This window comes from Prionailurus bengalensis, chromosome D2 (assembly GCF_016509475.1).
Source record: "Prionailurus bengalensis isolate Pbe53 chromosome D2, Fcat_Pben_1.1_paternal_pri, whole genome shotgun sequence".
Taxonomy (NCBI): Eukaryota; Metazoa; Chordata; class Mammalia; order Carnivora; family Felidae; genus Prionailurus; species Prionailurus bengalensis.
The window spans coordinates 54266923-54292820 of NC_057351.1; the positions used below are offsets into that span (position 1 = coordinate 54266923).

General features: G+C 46.0%; 1 protein-coding gene across 1 annotated transcript in view; it reads right to left on the reverse strand.

Moving 5' to 3' along the window:
• Window positions 1–6138: 6138 nt before the first annotated feature.
• The window catches only part of PDLIM1 (PDZ and LIM domain 1), a 48866-nt gene continuing 29106 nt past the window's right edge, over window positions 6139–25898 (reverse strand). Inside the window, exons 5-7 of the mRNA XM_043597029.1 lie at window positions 14408–14559; window positions 7068–7185; window positions 6139–6654 (exon numbers count right to left, since the gene is read on the reverse strand). Of these exons, the coding sequence (XP_043452964.1) occupies window positions 6468–6654; window positions 7068–7185; window positions 14408–14559 (457 nt within the window). The 3' untranslated portion in view covers window positions 6139–6467. The remainder of the gene's footprint in view (window positions 6655–7067; window positions 7186–14407; window positions 14560–25898) is intronic.

Here is a 25898-nt window from a genome sequence, read left to right on the forward strand (position 1 = left end):
TAGATTTTTTTAATTACATAAAATTACATATTAAAAATATGCCTCAATAAAAATGGCTACATAAAAAGATTTTCAGACATTCCAAATGAAGTAAATTCACCATGGCAGACCACACTGATTAAGATTATGACTAAAATAAATTATTCATGCTGAAGGAAAATGCTCTCAGAGGAAAGCATGGATATATAGGAAGGAATGAAGACCACTGGAAAGGGTAATGTGGGAATTACTTAAATAAAATTATTTAGAAAATTATAGAGTAATTTTCATATCTTTTTTAAAGACTACTGTTGGGTTTAAACATGTGTAGAAATAAAATACATGACAAAAATGTAAAAGATGGGAGACAGGAAATGGAAATATGCTATTATAAGGTTTTTTAAAAATATTTATTTACTTTTGAGAGAGAGAGAAAGAGGGAGAGAGGGAACATAAGTGGGGGAGGGGCAGAGAGAGAGGGAGACACAGAATCCAAAGCAGGCTCCAGGCTTTGACCTGCCAGCACAGAGCCCAACGCAGGGCTCAAACCCATGAACTGTGAGATCATGACCTGAGCTAAAGTCAGACACTTAACTGACTGAGCCACCCAGTACTTTGATTGTAAGGTTTTTATACTATGCTTGATATAGTATATTATTACTCGAACATTGACATTAAGTTGGTGATATAAATTGTAAACCACTAAAAAACAACACACAAAAATAGAGCTAATAAATAATTGAGATCAAATGGAACCATAAGAAATAACTGATCCAAAAGGATGTAGGTAAAAAAGAAAATAAAGAACAAAACTATGAGAAAACCAATAGCAAGATGACAGACTTTACCCAATGACATAAAAAATTAAATGAAATAAAAATGGTCAAAACCAAAAGGTAGAGATTGGCTGGCTGAGCGAAAAAGCAAGACTCAAACAAATACTTTCTAAAGAAAACCAACTCTAGGGGCGCCTGGGTGGCGCAGTCGGTTAAGCGTCCGACTTCAGCTAGGTCACGATCTCGCGGTCTGGGAGTTCGAGCCCCGCGTCGGGCTCTGGGCTGATGGCTCAGAGCCTGGAGCCTGTTTCCGATTCTGTGTCTCCCTCTCTCTCTGCCCCTCCCCGGTTCATGCTCTGTCTCTCTCTGTCCCAAAAATAAATAAACGTTGAAAAAAAAATTAAAAAAAAAAAAAACAAAAAAAAAACCAATTTTAGATATATAGACACAGAAAAATTAAAAGGATGGAAAAAGATGTAACATTCAAACACGGATCAAAGAAAGCTGGGATGGCTCGCTTAATATCCAAGTAGGTTTCAGAACAGGGAATATTACCAGAGATAAAGATGTTCATTTCATAATCACAAAGGAGTTATCTCATTACAAAATATAAGAACCTTAAATATATATGTACCTAAAGCAGAGCTTTAAAAGATATAACACCAGGGTGCCTGGGTGGCTCAGTCAGTTAAGAGTCCCTTCCACTCTTGACTTTGGCTCAGGTCATGATTTCAGTTTGTGGGATCAAGCACCATGTTGGGCTCTGCACTGACAGCACGAAGCCTGCTTGGGATTCCGTGCACACGCTCACTCTCTCTCTCTCTCTCCCTCCTTCAAAAATAAATAATCATTTAAAATATCAATAATAAAAAAAAAGATATAAAACCAGGACTACCTGGCTTGCTCAGTCAGAAGAGCATGCGACTCTAGATCTCAGAGTCATGAGTTCAAGCCCCATGCTGGGTGTGGAGATTATTTAAATAAAAACTTTAAAAGATATAAAACCAAACCAATAGAACTAGATGAATTCATATATTATAGCTAGAAATTTCAAGTGTCCACTCTCACTAAATGATTGATCAAGTAGACAGAAAATCTCAGTAAGAAGATAGAAGACATGAGCCTAATTACCTTGAAACTATTAACTAGCTTGACCTAATTTAGTTTATAAAACACTCCATCCTAAATAGCAGAATATACATTCTCTTCAAATACGTATAAAATGTTCACCAGTCTAGACTATGATCTGGGCTACAAAAGAAACTGAAAAGAATTTAATTCCAACTCACAGTGGAATTGAATTAGACATCAATAACAGAAAGATAGCTGGAAAACCACCAAATATTTAGATATTAAGGACAACGATGGGGCGTCTGGGTGGCTCAGTCAGTTAAGTGTTCGACTTCAGCTCAGGTCATGATCTCGCGGTTTGTGAGTTCGAGCCCCACGTCGGGCTCTGTGCTGACAACTCAGAGCCTGGAGCCTGCTTCGGATTTTGTGTCTCCCTCTCTCTCTGCCTCTCGCCTGCTCATATTCTGTCTCTCTCTCTCAAGAATAAACGTTTAAGAAAATTTTTTTTTAAATAGATACTAAGCGCAACGCTTCTAAATATTCCAGGGGTCAGAGAAGAAATCCCAGGAGAAATTGGAAACTACTTTGAAATGAATGAAAATTTGTGGCCTGCAGCGGAAGGAGTACTTACAGGGAAATACACACCATTAAATGCTTACATTAGAAAAAAAGCGTCAAACCAATGTTCTAAATGTCCACCACGAAATAATGAGAAAAAGAAGATCAAACTACCCTAAGGCAAAGAGGAAGAGGGAAATAATAAAGATTACTACAGAAGTCAAACAGAAACCAAAAAGAAAACAGACTGATGGAAAACAGAGGAGAAAATGACGCAGGGTCGCTACTTCAAGAAGGGTGAGTAACTTGGCTAAGTTCCACAGCTAGGAGCATTAGACCCGGTCACCCTGGGAAAAAATCTCAGTCCCTTCCAGCATGGGAGGAGCCCAGGGGACTGGAAGTCTGGCTGAGGCAGGTCCCTCCCCAGCAGAGTCATCAGGTACTCAGATCCCTCTCAGCGGGGAGGTCTCACCCACGTGGGGAGAAGAGGAGAAAGCCTTGCGTAAAGGCAGGATTCCAACCTGCCAAACACACTTGGGCACAAAAATAAAATGCCATTTCCTCGGCTGCACAGTGAAGCCCACAGCCCGCGTTCATTCTGTTGGTGGCTTTTTGCTTCAGTCTGTCCGTTGCCCTTGGCCTTTGCCTACCTGCGCCCACCAGTCACTGTAGGACTGGGATCTATGGGCTCACATCAAATCAAGGGGAGCTGAGGGACAAACGACAAAATCCCACCACAAGATAATTTACCCAGCCCTCAGCCATACGGTGCACACGGGACAGGAAACAGCCAGATCTGCAGCTTCTGTAACACAGACCAAGGCACGAAGGCAAAGTTAGATCATTTTATTATCGGTGTTTAATGGCCCACACTGTGCTCTTTCCTCCCGCCGCTAGGCTCTGCGCACCTGTCTTTCAGCAATGACTGATCCACATGCCCGGCCTTGACCAACAGCCTCCGATGGCATGCAAGACGGGTCACCTTTCTCCTCAGACTCCAGGATTTTCTGCAGAAGCTTGGAACAGGGTGGACTATTTTTCTAGCTCCTGCTTCTCCGTAGCATCTCATAAACCTCAGATTCTTGGCCTATGCCAAGGTTGCCGAGAGGACAATGCTTCAATCTGGGAAGAGCGTATGGAAATTCATTATGTGTCAGAAGTCAGAAATAATTCACCATGCGTTCCTCTCTGGTAAATATTAGACACAGATCCCAGGATATACACAGGTAATCACAATGCAGTAAACCCTCTCTTAAATTCAACAGATGGTTTGCCAAGGTTTCGAGGTATATTTGTCACCAGAAGCGGCTGCTGCTTCAATGCAACATGTGTCTTCTGCCAAACAGTTTTGGCAATTCAGTTCCTTGTTTTCTTAGTCCCATTGGACAGAAATGCTTTACTTCTTTTCAAATTGATTCAGTGACATGGCATCAAGAGAATATTTAGAGGGAGGGGGGCAGTCAGCCACGACCCAACCACTACAACAAATCCCCTGATGCTCTCAGACCCTGACCACAGGCACTCGCCCACAGAGCAGAAACCACAGCATTCCCTGTAACCCACTGCACATGTTTTCTCACGACCCCATACGTTCTATTTCTCATTTGCACCAAGTCCCTGGTTCCCCACCTATGAAATTGCCCATTGGTATGGTTTGTGATGCTCGCAGAGCAACAAATATAAATGCATTTTGTAATATGGAAAGTGCCATCAATGTAAGGGACCATCATACCTGATGTACTTTCTAGATGTTACTCTTTCCTCTAGAACAGGGCTCTTGGGGGTAGAAGAGGGAAGCAGGTGAGGGAGCCAACCTTCAGCACATGCCCAAGGGACTGGGGACACCAGGCCACACCTGCCACACTCCTTTCTCCTGCCATTCCGAGCTCCGGGCATAGAACAATGGGGTCCACAGAGCTGAAAAGTCTGCCTTAGTGGCCCATTATGGGGGAGAAGCTCTTTGGCGTCTGGCAGGAGAACAGCCTGACTCAGTCTGCTCTACGTTTAAAATCTGTCTCAGGGGCGCCTGGGTGGCTCAGCTGGGATGAGTGTCTGACTCTTGATTTCAGCTCAGGTCATGATCCCAGGGTTGTGGAATCAAGCCCCATCTCAGGCTCCGTGCTGAGTGTGGAGCCTGCTTAAGATGCTCTTTCCCTCTGCCCCTCTCCCTCTCTAAAATAAAATGAAAATAAATAAAGTAAAATCTGTCTCGAATCCAGTGACTTCCCACCACTCCCACCCCCACCCCCTGTGCCAGTCTTTCCATTCCTTACCTGGACCGGGGCAGTAGCCTCCTACCTGGTCTGTTTATACTTCTGCCCACTATGGTGAATTTTTGACATGGAATGCAAATCAACCATTTAAACGGGTAAGTCAGTTTAAGGTACGTCCCTGTGAAAAAAACTCTCCAAATAAATCCCACCTCAGAAAAAAAAAAAAATCCAAAGTTTCTGTCATGGTTGTCAGAAGTGTTTTCCCAGGAAGTAAACTGTGACCCAGGGATCAGCATAAGGAAAGTTTATGAGGGGTGCCCTTGGGACCAAGACCTGGGGAGGGGAGGTGGGGGGAGAAGTTGGCTACGTACGGCCTAGAGGGAGGTCTCGGCGGACCCCTTCAAAGCTGTCCAGGGGCCCGGATGTGCCTGTCTCTCCAAGCACTGGACCACCTGGGAAAGGGAGCGCTCTTCAGCTGATGGACGTGGCCCTCCGCTGGCAACTCGGGGACCAAGTCCTCGGGTTCTGAAGGGGTATCCAAGTGATGTGACACTGTCAGCTTTGGAGAAATCTTCATGCGACTCTTCGAGGCCGCCCCTCCCAGGTTCTGGTGGGCCAGCCTTCCCTGCGGGAAGCTTAGGGAAGGTCAGTGGGATAAACAGCCCCTGCCCCCGAAGTTGGTAACTTATCATCATTACCTCGGTCTATTTCCCTTCACCCTCACCTAGCGACTCTGAGCATCTGAGGCTTACCTGATGGCAGGACCACGACCGGTCCCAGGCCCTTCTCAGGCTGCAGCTGCTGAACTTGTCTACCAGCCATTCAAATTCCACAGACTACCAAGAGGTGCCTGAGTTTAACACCTACGTGAGATCTATCCTGAGTTTGCGTCCCTCCAGAAAGGAGGGGGGCTTGGGGCACGTGGGTGGCTCAGTCGGTTGAGTGTCCAACTTCGGCTCAGGTCACGATCTCACAGTTCGTGGGTCTGAGCCCCACTTTGGGCTCTGTGCCGACAGCACGGAGCCTGGAGCCTGCTTTGAATTCTGTCTTCCTCTCTCTCTGCCCCTCCTCCACTCATGCTCTGTCTCTGTCTCTCTCTCTCTCTCTCAAAAATAAATAAGCACTAAAAAAACCCCAAACAAAGGAGAGGGGCTTAGTGGCAGCAACCAGCTGGAGAGGGACTCAGGGAATATTCAAGGTCAACTGGTAAAGCTCTCCATCTATTATTTGAGAAGCATTCATTTCCTCAGATAAGTCCCAGAACAGCCAGATATAAAAGAAAACATCATTTCATTACAACATAACGAGGTTGATCTTATAGTAGCATCAGAGAAAGAGAATTTGGAGCAAGCTTCCAAGAAAGGTGAGAGTATGGCTCATTCAGATGTCAAATTTCTCACACCTGGAGGCAAAAGGCCTGCAAATGTCAGAGATTTGTTTTGGGAAAGGCCAAAATAAGAGGAGAGAGGCCTCGGAAATCCCATCTGGCTTCAGACAGGAAATAGAGCACATGGTCAAATGATAGAGAACGCCACACCACCTCGGTGTCTATAAATTTATTGAGTAAAAACAAAATCAACGTCACACATGTTAAATTTGGTTTGGTTCCAATTTGGCTGATGTCCATTTGTGGCAGAGATGAACCGAGGCGAAGAGAAGACCCCGGGATGCTGGCAAGGGGGCCACCGAACGAAACAACCTCCTGTTAATCGTACAAGCAGGTGTCACAGGGCCAGCGAGTCAGTTAGCAGAGGCAGGCAGACGTGGTGTTTAAGGAGCAGGGATAAAACCAAAGTTGGCAAGACCTCGGAGGGGAGGAGAGGGCCAGGGCAGAGAGAGGACAAGTCGCGACAGGTGCAGGTCTGCCGGTTCACTTGGGGAACACGGTGACCACGTCGTAGCCCTCAGGGGGTGTGACCCGCTCCCGGGCGTGCTTTTCACAGTAGATCTGATCCTCCACAAAGAAGTGGCCCTTCTGTTTCAGGTTGGTGCCACAGTCAGTGCACACGTAGCACTCAGGGTGGCGGTGACGGTCCCGCAGCTTCACAAACACACCGCTGCAGGAGGGAGGCAGGACAGGGCTCCGTTAGTGACAGGCACCTGAAGGAGGCACTGCGGCCGGGGCGTCCTTCCCCGAGGCCCATCAGAGGGCGGGTCAGGGCCTCAGAACGGGCCTCCACTCATAAAGCAGCTGCTCATTCCTGGGGTCTCAGACATTCCTCTTGAAACCCTCCCGCTCCGACAGAGCAGCCCTTCCTGGGTTTACACGTTCACACTGTGAGGGGTCCGTGGCCAAGGGAAACCTGTACACCTGGCTCTGGACCAAGGCCTCCTTGGCCTCTCTGTTCCATTTTCCAGGCGGGACTTTCTCCCCATCACACCCAAAATGCACAACGTCCGGCACCTGCCGCGTTTTCTTGCTTTACCCAATCTGCAGGGCCTCCCACGCCTGGGGAAGGCAGGTACTCACACGATGCCGGTGCCGCATTTGTCACACATGGGCAACTTCTGGGCGTTTCCAATAGATGCAGCCACTTTGGTGACCGGAGCCTTAACACTTCTGAAACCTGAGGGCTTGTTGGGGTCCCCTACAAGGAGGAAAACACTTGGGTTGGCCAGGAAGGGTGGGACTGCAGAAGTTTCATTTAGTTCTTTCAGAGTCACTTATACATACGTTCCAGCAAGTTCCTGGGCACTGCAATCAAACAGACCTGACTCTGCTGTGTGACCCTGGGCAAGTTACTTAATCTCTCTGGCCTCCCAATTTCCTTTTCTATAAAACAGGAGATCATTTTTCCCTCCACAGTGGTACAAAAAAATTAAAAAATACAAAGCCTTTCCACAGTACATGGCACAAAGCCCTGAAACAAATGATAGTTCATTTTGATTAAATGCATGCATATACTGATACGGGAACTTAAAAATGACTTACACAGTTGGAATAAGTAAATAAAAACATTATCTGATAATCAAAAGACAATGTATTTAGATGCCAAAATAAACCCACATCACAAGGGGGCGCCTGGGTGTCTCAATCGGTTAAGCATCTGACTCTTGGCCTCAGTTCAGGTCATGAGCTCACAGTTCGTGGGTTCGAGCCCTGTGTCAGGCTCTGTGCTGTCAGCGCGCAGCCTGTTTGGGATTCTCTTTCCCTTTCTCTCTGTCCCTTCCCTACTCATGCTTTCTCTCTCAAAACAAATAAACTTAAAAAAAGAAAGAAACCCACCTCACAAGTGGTACAAAGTCCTTCCAGTAGAGCATCTATCTATAAGCAGCCAGATAAAAACCACCTGCTACAGAGCAGAGACAGCAACCTCCCTGCAGTCACCCCTGGATGGATAATTGAAGCCCCCAGTTGATGGGTGCCTCACTGCAGCCCAGTTCATCACGCCTTCAGAGCCCTCTATCGTGGCTTCTATTAACAATGGCAAGCTATTAATATTACTATTATTGCCATATATTCGGCTGGCAGTATTGTCGTTCGTCAGCTATTTACACATCTCTGTGACTGGACTGCAAATTAGTGGACCATGACCCTGTTTTACATACTTAGCAAGATTCCACAGAGCCTAGCCTTGGGCTTGGCAAATAGCAGAGGTTCAGTAAAAACGCAGAAGTGAGTGGTGAAATGCCATGAAAAATGCTCGCTGGTCCCCACCCTAGTCTGACATGTTTTGGCCCAAGAAGCCATAGACATCTCTACACCAGTGGTTCTGAACGCCAGGCATCTGTGAACATCCCAGGCACCAGAAGAGACTTCCTAAAATTCACAGACCAGGTTCGTAGCCAGAGCTGCTGACCAAACATCTCCAGGTGCAGGGGCCCCAGGAGATCCTACTCTATATGTCCCTGGTTAAAACCCACTTCTTCAGACTAAAGCAGCTCTTCTCAAATTTTACTGTGCATCAGAGTGATCTGGAGAACTCACTAAAATGCAGCTCGCTGAGTCCCATGCCGAGTTTCTAAGTCAGTAGGGCTGGGGTAGGGCCTAAGAATTTGCATTTCTAACAAGCTCACTGCTGCTGCTGCTGGTCCAGGAACCACACTTTGAGAACCACACAAGAGCAAAAAAAAAAAAAAATGGTTCTCATGTAAGGTGAGGAGGTAAGAGTCATCCTATAGCTGTAGCCAGGCTGGGCAATCCTGAGCTGACAAATGAGGGCCCTGTTTCTCTCGTCCTTTTAGAAAATGAGTCCCCACATATTGACTGGTGCTTCTGAACCAAAAATTGAGAGGAGTTCAAGTACGGGGCATTTATAATTGGCTGGGATGGTAGGCTGTTTATTTTGTTTATAATTATCTATACCCTCCCTACCCTTACCATACATCTAGGTCAGTAGATCTCTACTGGGGTGGGGGGGGGGGCGGTGATTCTGTCCCTTAGGGATCAGTTTTGCTCATCACAACTGGAGGGCAGTGCTTCTGGCATCCAATGGGTCCAGGCCAGAGATGCTGCTAACTGTCCTAAAATGCACACAACAGCCCCACCACAAGGATTTATCTGGCCCCAAATGTCAACAGCACCAAACCGAGAAACCCCACTCTCCGTGGAGTATATGTCCTGCCCCATGGGCCTCAGGTTTGGTCACATGACTCACTCCGGCCAAGGGAAATGTGAGCAGATGTGAGCCCTGTTCTGGGGGAAGCATGAGGTGCATTTGGGTGGTTTGGTCCTGTCCCCTGGAGCTTCCGACCTCTGCCCTAAAAAACGGCAAGCTCCAGAGAGTGACACCTCCCCCTGCTGGGCTCTGGGATGGGAGGACTCCTGGAGCCAGGCCGGGCCCAACCAGCAGCCCTCCTGTAACAGGAACAAGAAATGCATTGGCTGCTGCAGCCCACTGCTGGCTGATGCAGCCTGACAGCTAGCCTGGGATATTTTGTCACCTTACAGAGAACAGCAAGAGGGAATATTTGAAAGCAGCCTGTCTTAAAGGCCCCATCATGGGTGTTGATGGCATGGTCTCTCGGGGTTACCCCATCAGTGCCGGGAACTGATCGACACAGACGTCCATCTGGCAACACATGAGAAGGGGCAGATGTTAGGAGGCTCCAGGGTTTCCGCTGTTTTCAGCCATAAGCTCTACAAATAGGCTTCGGGAAGGCTTGGTGCTGCCCCATTAGCGGCCTTTGGCACTTTGCTTATCCTAAGTCCAAAGCCCCCTTTTGCCTTTCCAAACCTTCCTCCTTCCTTGGCCACAGTCCTGACTTTATTATACTTTCTGCACTAATTGTGATTTTAAAAAATATTGCATTAAAGTATAATTTTTGTCTTGGCTGTTGAGTTTTTGTGGTGCTCCCTTAAATTCTGTACCCAAGGCAAAGCCTCCCTCCTGTCACTCTAATCCTGGCTCCCTCTGGGGATCTCAGAAGGGCCTGGGTGGCCAGCTTCATACCTCTAAGCATCCCAAAGAGGCTTCTCCCTCATCTGCGGGCCCCTGTTGCTAGAGCCACCCGGGGTTCCGCCTACCCTGTGAAGGAAGGACATGCGGTGTCTCTGTGCACCCCAATGGCTTGGAAGGGAAACTGTGCCCAGGGAACCAGTTCAGTGAGGTCATGGTCTCACATGATGGGGCTGTTTTTCACATAATGCATTCCATCTGCTGACTCGGTCAGTAGAACATGGGACTCTTGATGTCAAGGTCATGAGTTCGAGCCCCAGGTTGGGTATAGAGAGAACTTAATAAAATGAAGGAAGTTGGGGGGAGGGAGGAAAGGAGGGAGGGAGGGGCAAAGGGAGGAAACAGCACAGGGGGAGGAGAGGCAGCTGTGTGCTGGACAGAGCCAGCCTTCAGGGTTGTTCAACCCTGCAGCACCATCTGCTGGCTCCATCTTCTTCTCTCACTTAAACAGCCAGCACTGCAAACTCAAAGAAATTTCACTTTGTCTTTTTCAACTAGCTTACGGTAAAAATATTAGCTCCCTTTGGACTCTGGTAACCTATAAAAATTTCCAAATTTCTCTTCTTCCAGTGAAACTGGCATTGTCCAAGCTTTCTGGAAAAAAAGTGAAAATGGGTTGAATAAAAGCACAGCTTTTTTTTCTATCCACTTCACTGCTCAACCACCTTCCATGGCTCCACATTTCCAAAGAACCAAATTCATGGTCCTTAACCTAGCACCTGGACACTTCCTGAGCCAATCTCCAGCTTTCTCATCTTGAAGCCTCTGGTGCCCACTGTACTTTCTCAGTCCTTGATGCCTCCTTCCAAGTCTCCTCTCATTTCAAGTCCTCTTAAGTGGACAGATGGATGATAAACAAGATTCGCTGCATACATATCGTAGAAAGCTCAGCCTTAAAAAGGAAGGAAATGCTGACACCCGCTACAACACACGTGAACCCTGAGGACATTATGGTAAGTGAGAGAAGCCAGTCACAAAAGACAAATACTGTAGGATTCCACTGATAGGAAGTGCCTGAAGTAGCCAGACTCATGCAAACAGAAGGTACAATGGTGGTGTCCAAAGGCCGGGGGAGGGGGCGATGAGGAGGCAGCGCGGAACGGGTTCCAAGCTTCAGTTTTACAAGATGGGCTTCTGTGGATGGGTGGTGCTGATGGCAACCCAACAGGATGGATGCAGCTAATGGCACCGTGTACACTTCAATATGGTTCAGACAGTACATCTTGTGTTAGCTGCAGTTCACAGTTTAAAAAAAAAAAAAAAAAAGGAAATCCTCCTTCTCCCTGCAAATTTGGAATCTGATCCAGGGCAAGATGAAGTCTGAGAAACCCAGGACCCTTTCTCATACTTCAGAGGCTGAATTTCACCCAAAATGAGAAGACCCACAGCGAATCTTTTGGAGGCTTATCACCAAACCCTACCGCAGCCAAGCCTCCCACGCGGGCCTCACTGATGGAGGGCCTGGCACCTGACATGCACCATTTCCCTTGACGCTTTAGACCATCTGTGAAGTAGCCATTATCAGCCTCCCTGGACATGTGCAGAAACCAGGGCTTGGAGAGATGGACAACCTGCCTGTGGTCTCAAGGCGGGTCACAGGCAGGGCCTGGACGCCAGTGCTGGTAGGGCGGCATTGCTTTCTGAACCCCAAGCCTTCTTGAATGAGAGTAGCCCTCACTTCCCTGAGCTCTGACCATTTCATCTCAGATAAAAGATGGCATTTGAGCTCCCTCCCGAGAGTCTTCTGAATGCAGTGGATGTATGAATTAGAACTTATGGTGTTTCGTTCAGTGAAAATTTAATTCAAGTACATAATTAAGAGATATGGGAGAGACTGAATTTTTATTTTCTTTGAGGCAAAACAATAACCATAGCAGGAAGGAAAGAACTATAATTCTGATTCTCCTGCTACGAGATGTGGTCATGTGACTAAATTCTGGTCAAATTAAATGGAATACTAGTGTGGGACTTCTGGAAAAGAAAAAGCTGGCTTGTCTGAAAGGAGGAGCCTCCACTTAGCCCTTCTTCCTCCATGGTGCCTGGATGTGGGTGTGCCGGCTGGAGCACCAGCTGCCAACTAGGGCCATGAGGTAACCTTGAGAATGGAAGCCACTGCATGGAAGGAGTCCAGATCATGATGAGCAATGGAGCTGACACATCAGGAGTGAGCCTGGGCTTTAGGTCCTTCTCTGGGACATGGGGGCGTTTGACTAGATGAGTTCTGCAGTGTCTAGGTCTTTGTCTGGGCTGGAATGGACTAACTTTTCCTCTCTTAACTGAAGGGGTTTGCACCCACTTACTCAGAGAGTAGAATAAATTGTGGTTTCTCATGTTTTGACAAAACTGTCATTCTCTAGGGTTGGTCCCCAAGTCACTTGTCAGTTGGCCCTAATCCTGGAACTTAATACAGAATATGACTCATTCCTTCCAAAATGCACAGGTACTACAGGCAAAGGGGGAAACTGCTGGTAAAACAATATCCTTTTAGCATAATAGGAGAACTTTCCCCCTAACTTCCTGTGCTTGTAAATTACCAATTTCGGGAAAGAACCCACCCAAATGGGGAGGAAGCCTGGGTTTGGGTTTGTTCAGTAGGGAACTTTCAGCTCAGGCAGGACTCCCAAGAAGCCACACCTGCGTTTGGGGCTGGGGGTCCTGGGGGAGGGAAGTTACTCTTACAGAGGGTGCTCAGCTCTGAACAGGCAAGTGTTCCCTCGGGCCGGTAAAGCCAGTTTCACCATCAGCATCACCAACTCTCTCTTCACAGGTGGACACATGGGGTGGGGGTTGGGGGAGAAGAAGAGAGACCAACGGAAAGCAGGGCTCCAGCGACATCTGAGCCTCAGGGAAAGCAGGGGAGACAGAGTGTGGGGGGCTGGGCAGCACAGAGATCAGGAAGGGGTGCAAAACCCAAGCCTCCGGAAAAGTCATTCATGGCTAGGCTGACAGGAGAATCAGGAAGTGCTTGTGAATAACCACCAGGGAGGTGGGCGGGGCAGGGGCTGTGGCTGCCAGGTCACCTTCGTGAGATAGAAGAAAAGGCACCCGTTTGCCAGCGACACCATCTGTCCAAGCCTTCTCATAATAGACTGTAATTGTTAAAGATAGCTTTAGTCCTATCTGCTTGAGCTGTCTGTATACACAGTCTATGACGTCTGCAATGCAAAGGCTGTCTCCCGAGGCCTGCAGAGCCACACAGGTGGCCCTGGGTCCTCAGGCATCAGAGTTCGCTCCCTGGACAAGCTAAGGCTGGCCTGGCACCTGCTGATGAAGTTTGCAAACAGAATCATGGGCACCAAGCACACACTGCATGCCGGTCATGTAGCAGGTGTCTGTGCGGTTTATAACATTGGATCCTCACACCAGCCTTAGACGAGAGGGCTTCTGTCCCCGACTGACAGATGAGAAAACAGGCCTGGAAAGGTTCGGAGACTTGTCTAAGGTCACGCGGGGAGGATGGGGCCAAACCGGGGCTCTCTGGCTCTCGGGAGTCCACCTATCCTAAAGCAAGAACAAATGCACCGCCCAGAGTAAAAGCCCAGCACCCAGCTCCATGTTGCTGCTTCCTTTTCATTCTGCTTGTCATGGCCCACGGCCTTCACCCAGTCACGTGTGTCAGCCACCGCAGCAGCATGGGCTCAAGCCCAACAAATGGCCAAGGGAAAGAACAGGTTCCCACAACAGTCAAGCTCACCCTGACGTCAGCCTCCTAAAGCTCATGTGACAGAGAACACCTGGCCAGGTGTGCTTGGGAGCCCATGCATTCTCTCTCTCTCTCTCTCTCTCTCTCAGAGCATTTATTTATTTATTTTATTTATTTATTTATTTATAAATGTTTTTTTATCATTGAGAGACAGAGAGACAGACTGCAAGTGGGGGAGGGGCAGAGAGAGAGGGAGACACAGAATCCAAAGCAGGCTCCAGGCTCCGAGCTGTCAGCACAGAGCCTGACACGGGGCTTGAACTCGCGAACCGCGAGATCATGACCCGAGACGAAGTCGGACGCTCAACCAACTAAGCCACCCAGGGACCCCTCTCTCAGAGCTTTTAGCATTTTTTTAAATTAATTTTTTAATGTTTATTTTTTGAGAGAGCGAGAGCAAGCCGGGGAGGGGCAGGGTGGGAGGAAAGAGAAATCCCAAGCAGGCTCTGCACTATCAGCACAGAGTCCAAGGTGGGGCTCGAACCGATGAACTGTGAGATCATGACCTAAGCTGGAACCAAGAGTTGGACGCTCAACCGAATGAGCCACCCAGGCGCCCCTCGGCATTTAAAAGCCATGCTTTCCAAAGCACACCATGCCCCTTTCACCCACTCAAGACTGTAGTCCCTTTGTTTCAGCCACGATGGACCCTCACCCAGGCCTTGCCCAAGAGCCTCTGAGCACACGCATGCACTCAGGGTTGATTACCTTTCTCCTCAGACTCCAGGATTTCCTGCAAAACCAGGAATGAGGTGGACTGCTTGGGGGGCTCATTTAACTCCTGTTTCTCTTGGAGCATCTTGTAAACTTCAGATTCTTTGTCAATGACGAGTCCGCTTGGAGGCTGAGAATGGTCTAAGCTGTAAAGAATGTTTGGAAATTCATTAGGACATGTCAGAAGTTAGAAAAAAATCACGAGGCACCCCTTTCCAAGTGAAGACACCCCTGAATCAAAGGGTAGATAGAAAGGATCCCATTGGACAAAGCCCTCTCTTAACTCAGCCGCAGACGTCCCACCAGTAGTATGAGGTGTCTACAGTCAGAGCTGGTACTGCTTCAAGGCAGTAAGAGGCTACCTTCTCAAAGAGTTTCAGTAATTCAATTACTATTTGGCCTAATCCCATGGAATGGGAAAGTTCTGCTTCTTTCTTAATTACATAAACAACATTATGTCTGAAGAAAATTTAGAGGAGAAAAAATGTCAACCACAACCTGACCACCAAAAGCTCAGCTGGGTCCCCTCAGTACAGGCCTCATAAATTCTTCTCAATAAAGTGCTGTTCCAATGTGAGGGAGGGGCTGAGGCCTGAGCTCGGTTCCCCAGGGCAGGAAAGGATGGCTCCCTGGGACAGGATGCCTCCCCGGGACAGGATAGGATGGCTCCCCAGGACAGGACAGCTCCCTGGGACAGGACAGGTCGAGCTGGGGCTGCTTCCCCCCAAGGCCTGTCCAGGGAGGAGTCTCTGCTGCCTGGTGTCAGAAGGGGTAACAGGGAGGGAGACCCTAGTCAGCTCTACCTGCAAAGTCTGTCCCGACCCCCGTCCTCAGCACCCCCCACCTCCGCCGCGTGTCCAAGCCACCGCCACCGACCGGCACCATGGACCACCCTCATCACTGGCCCCTGCACTGCCATCCTCTGCCTGGGACAGTCTTGTTTCCAAACAGAGGCCACGTGATGTATTAAACACAAGAACTGCATGGTGTTGTGATGTGGCTCCAAGTGTCTCATCTGACTTAGAACCAAATATTTACAGTTCTAATAACAAAATACAAGTTTAATCAAATTCATCTTCTTTGGCATAAACATTTATTACGTAAAGTTGAAAGGCCCGGAGGATGTGATCTGCTCCCCTCTGCAAGCACACGGCCTGCCACCCCTTGCTCGCTCGGCTCTAGTCACACCAGCCTCCACGCTGTTTCCAGAACACGGCAGCCTTAGACCCTCTGCACTTACTGCTCCCGGTGCCTGGAGTGCTCTCCCTCCAGATCGCCACATGGCTGCCATGTTTCCCTCCTGTCTCTGCTCAGATGTCCCTCCTCAGAGAGGGCTCCCGGTCCCCAGCTGAAAACAACCCGCCCACCCCCGCGGTCACCCTCTTCCCTCTACGGCATCTTCCCCCACGTTGTTTCTCACCCTCGTCCTATGAATCCTACGTGCATCTGTTTCCTTATTGTCCCTCTCCCCCTAGACAGTGAGCCCCATGAGGACAGGGCGTTGGTCGGTCTTGTTCACCAGTACGTTTTTTTTTAAATTTTTTTTTCAACGTTTATTTATTTTGGGGACAGAGAGAGACAGAGCATGAACGGGGGAGGGGCAGAGAGAGAGGGAGACACAGAATCGGAAACAGGCTCCAGGCTCCGAGCCATCAGCCCAGAGCCCGACGCGGGGCTCGAACTCACAGACCGCGAGATCGTGACCTGGCTGAAGTCGGACGCTTAACAGACTGCGCCACCCAGGCGCCCCTCACCAGTACGTTCTTGACCCTCATCAGTGCATGGCACAGGGCCAGGGCTCAGCCGGTGTGAGGGAAGTGAAGGGCAATTGCCAAAGGGATCAATTTGCTGCACCCTCTCTGCTCCTATGGGGTCACAGGGTACCCTACAGGGTGGAGGACCTCCCAGGGGTGTGCCAGGGAAATGGCAGCCCAGCCTCCTGGGCCCAGATCAACCTTGTTTCTCAGGCTCAGTTGCTTTTCCAGAAGCTGCCATCCTCTAGGGAAGAGGGACAGTGCGCCCAACGGGGCCAAAGAGCAAACATCAGAAGGACGGACAGTTTACCGATGCAGATGGATAGGTCTACGGGTCTGTGCGCAAGCAGGTTGTAACCTGTGGGTGACAGAGCTCTGTGCTACCCAGCCCGCCAGGCCACCTCCCAGCAGCGGCTCTCAGCAGTCTTTCTCAGCAAATCTAACCACTTTGTCTTTAGGGCTGAAGCCACTTCTCTAAGTGCAAGTGAGTTGTGCCAATGACATTTGCTCCCTCATTGCCCACCCACCCTCCCACCCACTGTGTAATTCGTTCACGTTCCCTCTTAAAAAGAAAACAGGCATCTGGGTAATTATAGGGGTAATTCCCCCCAGGTTACCTCTCCCTCTCCTCTTTCTCTCCCTTTCCCAGTCAGCCTCCCGGTGGGGGGCAGGGGGCACTCGGGGTGCTCAGGTCCCCAGCTGGAAGCAGAGTCAGTCACATCAGTGAAGCTCAAAGATTGAGGGAAGGTCAAAACGGAAGTAGAAAGACGCATCAGCTGGTCACCTGCACTGGCTGCCGTGCAGGGAAGGGAAACCAGCTGCCGGTCCCTGCCTTTGTCTCTCTCCCTCCCGCCCACTGGGGACTGTGGGAGCCTCCCATCCCCCAGGCAGGTGATGGGCCACCTTGAGGAGTGGTCTTTTTTTTTAAATAGTTTCATGAAGTTGGGTTTTTTTTTGTTTTTTGTTTTAAAATTTAAACCCAAGTTAGTTAACTTATGGTGAGAAGTGGTCTTAACCAAGGGCCATTGTCTTCCTCTGGCCACCTCTGAGTTGTATGCCTGATTCTCTGTGAGTCTTGAGTTCTGAGCTTGCCCTGTATAAATATATTACATTATTTTTGATGAATGTTTAATGTTTTTTCCTATTACACTTAGAACTATTTTAAAATCGAGATCAGACCATGGAATGTTCTTGGGAGAATTCTTCCCCTTCTTTGGGGTATGTCGTTATGTCTGGAAGCCACCAAGGGAACGTTAAAAATGACAAAGCTCAAACCACAAGGTCATCACTTACTCTTCCAAGAAACAGTCTTGTAAACTATTTCCGTGATTAAAAACAAGGAAAACAATTTACTGTTTATTCTCAAGCAATGATTAGATTGTTCTACCACTTGGCAATTTATAAAACACGATCCATTACCTCATTTCAAGCACTGAGACATGTAAGTAAAAAAAAAATATCATCCACAAAACAAACGAACAAAGAAGAAAAGAGACAAACCAAAACCTCTTAACTACAGAGAAAAAACTAATGGTTCCCAGCGGGGGGTAGGAGGGGGTGGGCATTGGGTGAAACAGGTGAAGGGGATTAAGAGGACACTTATCATGATCACTAAGTCATGTACAGATTTGTTGAATCACATATTGTATACCTGAAATTAATATAACATCATATTTAACTACACAGGAATTTTTAAAAAATCAGTATCTTCTTTAAAAAAACAAAACAAAAATAATATCCTCAGTTAAAAAAAAAATTGATTCTAAGACAAAAACATACATAAGAAATGGAGCCCAAAAAAGCATATTCTCATTTTTCATATGTAGTAACAAATGGAAGGACGAATTCTACAGCAATCAGTTACAAAAAGGTAACAGACGGGACTGAGTCACCAGGGAACAAGTAGTTGTGGGGTCGGTGGGGGGGGGGGGGGGGGAGTGGACACTGAAAATTAACCACTTTCTTCTGAACCCAGTTTTCCCATTTTAATAACAAAATACAAGCTTTTAATCAAACTCGACTCCTTTAAAAAACAAACTCAACGCTGTTGCACTAACCCTATGTTACACACTTGGTTTCCTAGTCCTGGTTTCTCCCCTAGTCACAGTAGTTACTCTTGCTATCAAATGTTTGACGTTTTATTATCATGTTATCTAAACGTTTCATAGTTTTTCTCACTCTTTTAGATCCCAACCCTGGGACCCCTCTCCCTGTGATAGCCAGGTGTTCAAGGATGCCAGTGGTCCTTGGGATGAGAAGAAACTCCCTAGAAGTTTGTCTAGCAGAGGAAGATTCTGGAGGCCAAGCCTGCTGCCCCTGTGTGACCCCCTAGGCCTGCTCCAGTCAAGAGTAGTGGGGGTGAAGGTCAGAAGGTCAAGGAGGACAGAGAACAGCAGATCCCTGTCTCTGGGGAAGGAAGGGATCAGCACAGCGACCGCGGGATGCAAGTCCGTTCGATGGAAATAATGAGGTGACCAGAGTGGGGACATAAGGGGCTCTTTAATCTTTTTAGAACTTGAACCAGCCCCAGTGCAGCAACTTGATAATCTGTATATCAATCCCAACTAAAGTAAGGAGGCCACAAGAAAAAAGTTCCCACGCTGATAAAACCTTAATGGCCCAGTTTCTCACATAGTAAGTCAACTTTGGTTCCTCCCTAAAACTGCCTGTGTGTGAGACAAAGTTTGGGACAAAAAGGGGCATTACTTGAATTATAAGAAGCATCCAGCAGAGTGTCCAATGTGGGGCTTGAACCCACAAACTGTGAGATCATGACTTGAGCTGAAACTGGATGCTCAACCGACTGAGCCACCCAGGTGCCCCTATATTAGTCATTTCTTAGATTTTTTTTAATGTTTGTTTATTTTTGAGAGAGACAGGGTGTGAGCGGGGGAGGGGCAGGGAGAGAGGGAGACACAGAATCCCAAGCAGGCTCTAGGCTCTGAGCTGTCAGCACCCGATGCAGGGCTCAAACCCAAGAAACGGGAGATCATGACCTGAGCCGAAGTCAGATGCTTAACTGACTGAGCCACCCAAGTGCCCCCTTCATTTCTTAATGGTCCATCTCCAAAGGGTGGCCTGAGTGGCCTTCAAAGGCCACTGAGATCACATCGAAATCTTTAGCTGCTCCATCATCTCTTTTTTTTAAAAATTTTTTTTTAATGTTTATTTATTTTTTGAGACAGAGAGAGACAGAGCATGAACAGGGGAGGGTCAGAGAGGGAGGGAGACACAGAATCCAAAGCAGGCTCCAGGCCCTGAGCTGTTAGCACAGAGCCTGACACGGGGCTCGAACTCACGGACCGTGAGATCATGACCTGAGCTGAAGTCAGACGCTTAATCGACTGAGCCACCCAGGCACCCCCATCTCTCTTCTTTTAAGTAAACTCTATACCCAACGTGGGACTTGAACTCATAACCCTGAGATCAAGAGTCACAAGCTCTATGGACTGAGCTGGCCAGGTGCCCCCCAGGCCAGTGGGAGGTCTAGATTTACACACTCGCCAGGCTGTAATGAGGCACCCCAAGTATCCACTGGGGTGGTATCAAAGAAGGCCCAGTAGGGAGCCTTTTTTCATCCTATGCATCTGGAATGAGAAAAGCCTAGGAGAAAGTGAGGACTCTGAGAACCAACCAGTAGTAACAAGGCCACCACTTACTCCAGTGGTCGCAGCAGAGGGCACGTGGGTAGCCAGACGTCTCACTCCTGTCCAGCAGTAAGGAATAGGCCTGAGTAACCTCAGTGTCAAGACAGGCAAAGTGGGGAAACTGGACTTCTACCCCTACCTTGGTCAAGACCACTCCTCAAGGTGGCCCATCACCTGCCTGGGGGATGAGAGGCTCCACAGTCCCCAGTGGGCAGGAGGGAGAGAGACAAAGGCAGGGACCGGCAGCAGTGGACAGGGCCGGTGGCTGGCTTCCCTTCCCTGCACGGCAGCCAGTGCAGGTGACCAGCTGATGCGTCTTTCTACTTCCGTTTTGACCTTCCCTCAATCTTTGAGCTTCACTGATGTGACTGACTCTGCTTCCAGCTGGGGACCTGAGCACCCCGAGTGCCCCCTGCCCCCCACCGGGAGGCTGACTGGGAAAGGGAGAGAAAGAGGAAAGGGAGAGGTAACCTGGGGGGGATTACCCCTATAATTACCCAGATGCCTGTTTTCTTTTTAAGAGGGAACGTGAACGAATTACACAGTGGGTGGGAGGGTGGGTGGGCAATGAGGGAGTAAATGTCATTGGCACAACTCACTTGCACTTAGAGAAGTGGCTTCAGCCCTAAAGACAAAGTGGTTAGATTTGCTGAGAAAGACTGCTGAGAGCCGCTGCTGGGAGGTGGCCTGGCGGGCTGGGTAGCACAGAGCTCTGTCACCCACAGGTTACAACCTGCTTGCGCACAGACCCGTAGACCTATCCATCTGCATTGGTAAACTGTCCGTCCTTCTGATGTTTGCTCTTTGGCCCCGTTGGGCGCACTGTCCCTCTTCCCTAGAGGATGGCAGCTTCTGAAAAAGCAACCACGGCTGAGAAATAGGGTGGGATCTGAAACTGGATATTGAAAAAAGGACCGGAGAGTATACTGATGGCAAATAAGGCCATGAAAAGATGTCTGACATCCTTTGCATGAGGAAAGTGCAAATTACAAGCAGAATGAGATATTACTACACACCTATGAGAATGGCTAAAATAAAAAATAGTGACAATACCTAAAGTTAGAGAGGATATGGAGAAACTTGATTATTCAGACATCGTGAGTAGGAATGTAAAATGGTACACTGTACAAAAAACAGTTTAGCAGTTTCTATAAAATTAAACATGTAACTACCTTATGATCCAGCAACTGCACTCCTGGGCATTTCTCCCAAAGAGCTAAAAATTTATGGTTGCCCAAAAACCTGTTCACAAATGTTTACAGTAGCTTTGGGGGCGCCTGGGTGGCTTAGTCAGTTGAACGTCTGACTTTGGCTCAGGTCATGATCTCGCGGTTTGTGAGTTTGAGCCCCACGCTGGGATCTGTACTGACAGCTCAGGACCTAGGCCCTGCCTCAGATTCTGGGTCTCCCTCTCTCTCTCTGCCCCTCCACTGCCTACACTCTGTCTCTCTCAAAAATAAGTAAAAACATAAAAAAATATTTATAGCAGCTTTATTTATAGCAGCTTCACTGGGTGAATGGTTAAACTGTGGTCCATCTGTACCACGGAATAAAGACAAATTAGGATACAGTGATCAGACAGAAGGTCAATAAGGAGACACAGGTTTTGAATCACACTGCAGACTGGACTGTGACAGACTATAAAACACTCCATCCAACAACAGCAGAATACGCATTCCGCTCAAGTGCACATGGAATATTCTCCAAGACAGAACTTGTGTTAGGCCACAAAGCATGAGAAAAAACTTAAAGTCTTAAATTTAGTAAGACTAAAATCATCAAGTATCTTTTCTGACCATGATGGAACGAAACAAGAAATCAAGAGCAGAAGGAAAACCGGAACATTTACAAATATGTGGAAATTAAACAATACACTCCTGAATAACCAATGGGACAAAGAAGAAATCACAAGGGAAATTAGAAAATATTGAGACAAATGAAAATGGAAAACATGGGGCGCTTGGGTGGTTCAGTCGGTTAAGAGTCAGACTTCAGCTCAGGTCATAATCTCACAAATTTGTGAGTTCGAGGCCTGCATCATGTTCTCTGCTGTCAGCACAGAGCCTGCTTTGGATCCTCTGTCCCCCTTTCTTTCTGCCCCAATCCGCTTACTCTCTTTCAAAATGGATAAACTTTTTTAAAAAATCAGCAAAAAATATAAATAAATAAATAATAAAAGTACATCTTAAAAAAAGAAAATGAAAAAATAACATATCAAAACTTATGGGATGTGGTAAGCTGAGAAGGGACTTTATAGCTATAAATACCTAATTAAAAAAAGAAGAGAGATCTCAAGTAAGCAAACTTTATATCTCAAGGGAGAAGAAAAGAACTAAAGCCAAAGTTAGCAGAAGGAAGGAAATAATAAAGAGCAAAGCACAAATAAACAAAATAGTGGAGAGAAAAACAATGGAAAACCATCAACAAAACTAAGAGTTTGTGTTTTTTTGTTTTGTTTTGTTTTGTTTTAAGATCAACAAAATTGGGGCACCTGGGTGGCTCAGTTAAGCATCCAACTTCGGCTCAGGTCACAATCTCACAGTTTGTGAGTGCTGACAGCTCAGAGCCTGGAGCCTGTTTCAGATTCTGTCTCCTTCACCCTCTGCCCCTCCCCCACTTGCACTCTGTCTCTCTCTCTCAAAAATAAATAAACTTAAAAAAAAAATTAGGGGTGCCTTGGTGGCTCAGTAGGCTGAGTGTCCAACTTCAGCTCATGTCATGATGTCTTGGTTTGTGGGTTTGAGCCCAGCATTGGGCTCTGTGATGACAGCTTAGAGCCTGGAGCCTGCTTCAGATTCTGTCTGTCTCTCTCTGCCCCTCTCCCACTCACACTGTCTCTCAAAAATAAACATTAAAAAATAAATTAAAAAAAATAAACAACAAAATTGACAAACTTTTAGCTAGACTAAGAAAAAGAGGGAAGACCAAAATAACAAAAAAATCAGAAATGAAAGAAGAGGCATTACAATGAATAGGACAGAAATAAAAAGGATCTTAAGAGATCTTTATGAACAATATGCACAAACTGGATAAGCTAGAAGAAACAGATAACTCCTAGAAACATACAACCTAACAAGATGGAGTCATGAAAGGAAAAAACCTGGACAGACCTATAATAAAATAACAAGGTTGACTCAGTAATCAAAAATCTCTCAACAACAAAAAACTCAGGACTAGATGGCTTCATTGGAGAAATCTACCAAACAGTTAAAGAAGAATTGACACCAATTCCAAATAACTCAAGAGGAGGGAACACTTCCAAACTCATTCTATGAGGCCAGCATTACCCTGAAACCAAAACCAGACAAAGGTACCACAGAAAAATAAAACTACAGACCATTATTCTCAATGAGCATTGATGCAAAATCCTCAGTAAATGGAATTCAACAGCATGTTAAAATGACTATACGCCATGACTAAGTTGGATTTATTTCTAGAATGCAAAGATGACTCAACATACAAAAATCAATCAATGTAGGGGCACCTAGGTGGCTCAGTTGATTAAGCGTCTGACTCTTGGTTTCGGCTCAGGTCATGATCTCCCGATTTGTGAGTTTGGGCTCTGCGCTGACAGTGCGGAGCCTGCTTGGGATTCTCTCTCTCTCTGTGCCCCGACCCCTCTTGCACCCTCCCTCCCTCTCTCTCTCTCTAAATAAGTAAATAAACTTAAAAGAAAAAAAAGTCTTGTTAAAAAAAATCAATCTAATACACTTCATTAATGGAACAGAAGACAGAAACCACAAGAGCATCTCAATAGTTAAAAAAAAAATTGATAAAACTCAACATATTTTCATGATAAAAACACTAAGCAAATCAGAAATAGAAAGAAATTACTTCAACATAATAAAAGCCACGTATGACAAGACCACAGCTAACATCATACTTAACTGGTAAAAAATTGAAAGTTTTTCCTCTAAGATCAGGAATAAGACAAGGATATCTACTCTTCTTTTTTAAATTTTTTAAAATGTTTATTTATTTTTGAGAGAAAAAGAGAGAGCACCAATAGGGGAGGAACAGAGACAGAGGGAGACACAGAATCCAAAGCAGGCACTAAGCTCTGAGCTGTCAGCACAGAGCCCGACATGGGGCTTGAACCCATGAACTGTGAGATCATGACCTGAGCTGGTTGGTTCCTCAACAAACTGAGGCACCCAAGATGCCCCAATATCTACTCTTACCACTTCTATTCAACATAGTACTAGAAGTCTTAGCCTAAGCAATTAGGCAAGAAAAGGAATAAAAATTATTCAAATTGGAAAGTAAGAGTAAACTTATCTGTTTATAAATGATCTTATATGTAGAAAATCTTAAAGATTTTCCACAATAAAAAAATTTTTATTTCCACAAATAAAAACATTGAAACATTGTCAGAATGAAGGAATTCAGCAAAGCTGCAGGACACAAAATCAACACACAAAAATCAATTGTGTTTCTATACACTGACAATGAACAATCCACAAAGAAAATTAAAAAACAATCCCATTTACAATAGCATCAAAAGAATAAAATCTTTGAGAATAAACTTAACTAAAGAGATGAAGACTTGTACACTGAAAACTATAAAACACTGATGAAAAAAATCAAAGAGGACACAAATAAATGGAAAGATATCCATGTTTATGGACTGGAAGGATTAATAATGTTAAAACGTCCAGAGGCACCCAGCTGGCTTAGTCAGTAGAGCATGTGACTCTTAATCTTGGGGTTGTAAATTTGAGCCCCACATTGGGTGTAGAGATTACTTTTAAAAATTTTTAAATGTCCACGTTACTGAAAGCAATGTACAGATTCAGTGCAAGCCCTACCAAAAATTCGACGGCTTTTATTTTTTTTGCAGAAATAGAAAAAAGCATCCTAAAATTCATATGAAATCTTAACGGGACCCCAAACAGCCAACACAATCTTGAGAAAGTAAAGCAAAACCAGAGGTATCACATTTCCTGATGTCAAAACATAATATAAAAGCTACAGCAACCATAACAGTGTGGTACTTGCATAAAGATAGACATACAGATCAATGGAAGAAAATACAGAGCCCAGAAAAAAACCCTGGCAAATACGGTAAAAATGATCTTTGATAAGGATGCCAAGAATACACAATGCAGAAAGGATTGTCTCTTCAATAAATGGTTTGAGAAAACTGGGTATCTGTATATAAAAGAATGAAAATGGACCTTTATCTCACCATAAATAAATCAGCTAAAAAATTGACTAAAGACTTAATGTAAGGCTTAAAATCATAAAAATCCTAGAAGAATACATAGAGGTAAAGCTTTCTGACATTAGTCTGGGAAATGATTTCTTGAATTAACACCAAAGGCATGGGCAACAAAATCAAAATTAGACAAGTGGGAGTATTTAAACTTTTTAAAAACAAACTTCTAAACAGCAAAAGAAACAATTAACAGAGTGAAGAGGCAATCTATGGAATGGGAAAAATATTTGCAAACCATATATTTGATAAGGGGTTAATATCCAAAGTATGTAAAGGACTCCTACAACTCCATGACAAAAAAACCCAAATAACCTGATTTTTAAAATGAGCAAAGGGTGTGAATACACATTTCTCCAAGAAGATACACACTGGCCAGCAACAATATGAAAAGTTATAGAATAGCTGCTACCAAAAAACACACACACACAAAAACAAAAAAAACAACCATCCAAACAAAACCAAAAACCAAAACCCAAAAGAACCACAAATGTTGGTAAGGATGGAGAAACTGGAACCCTGTGCACTGTTGGTGAGAATGCAAAATAGCACAGTGCTATGGAAAACGCTATGGAGGTTCCTCAAAAAATAAAAAAGAAAATTACCATATGACCCAGAAATCCTGTTTTTGGGTATCTAGCCAAAAGAATTAAAATCAGGATCTCAAAACGATATTTGCACACTCACGGTCATTGCAACATTATTCACAATAGCTGAGGGGTGGAAGCAACATAAATGCCCATTGACAGATGAGTGGATAATCAAAGTGTGGTACAGACAGACGGTGCAAGATTACTGAGCCTTAAAAAAAAAAAAAAAAACAAACCTGTCACATGCTGCAACATGGATGAATCTTGATGACATTCTGC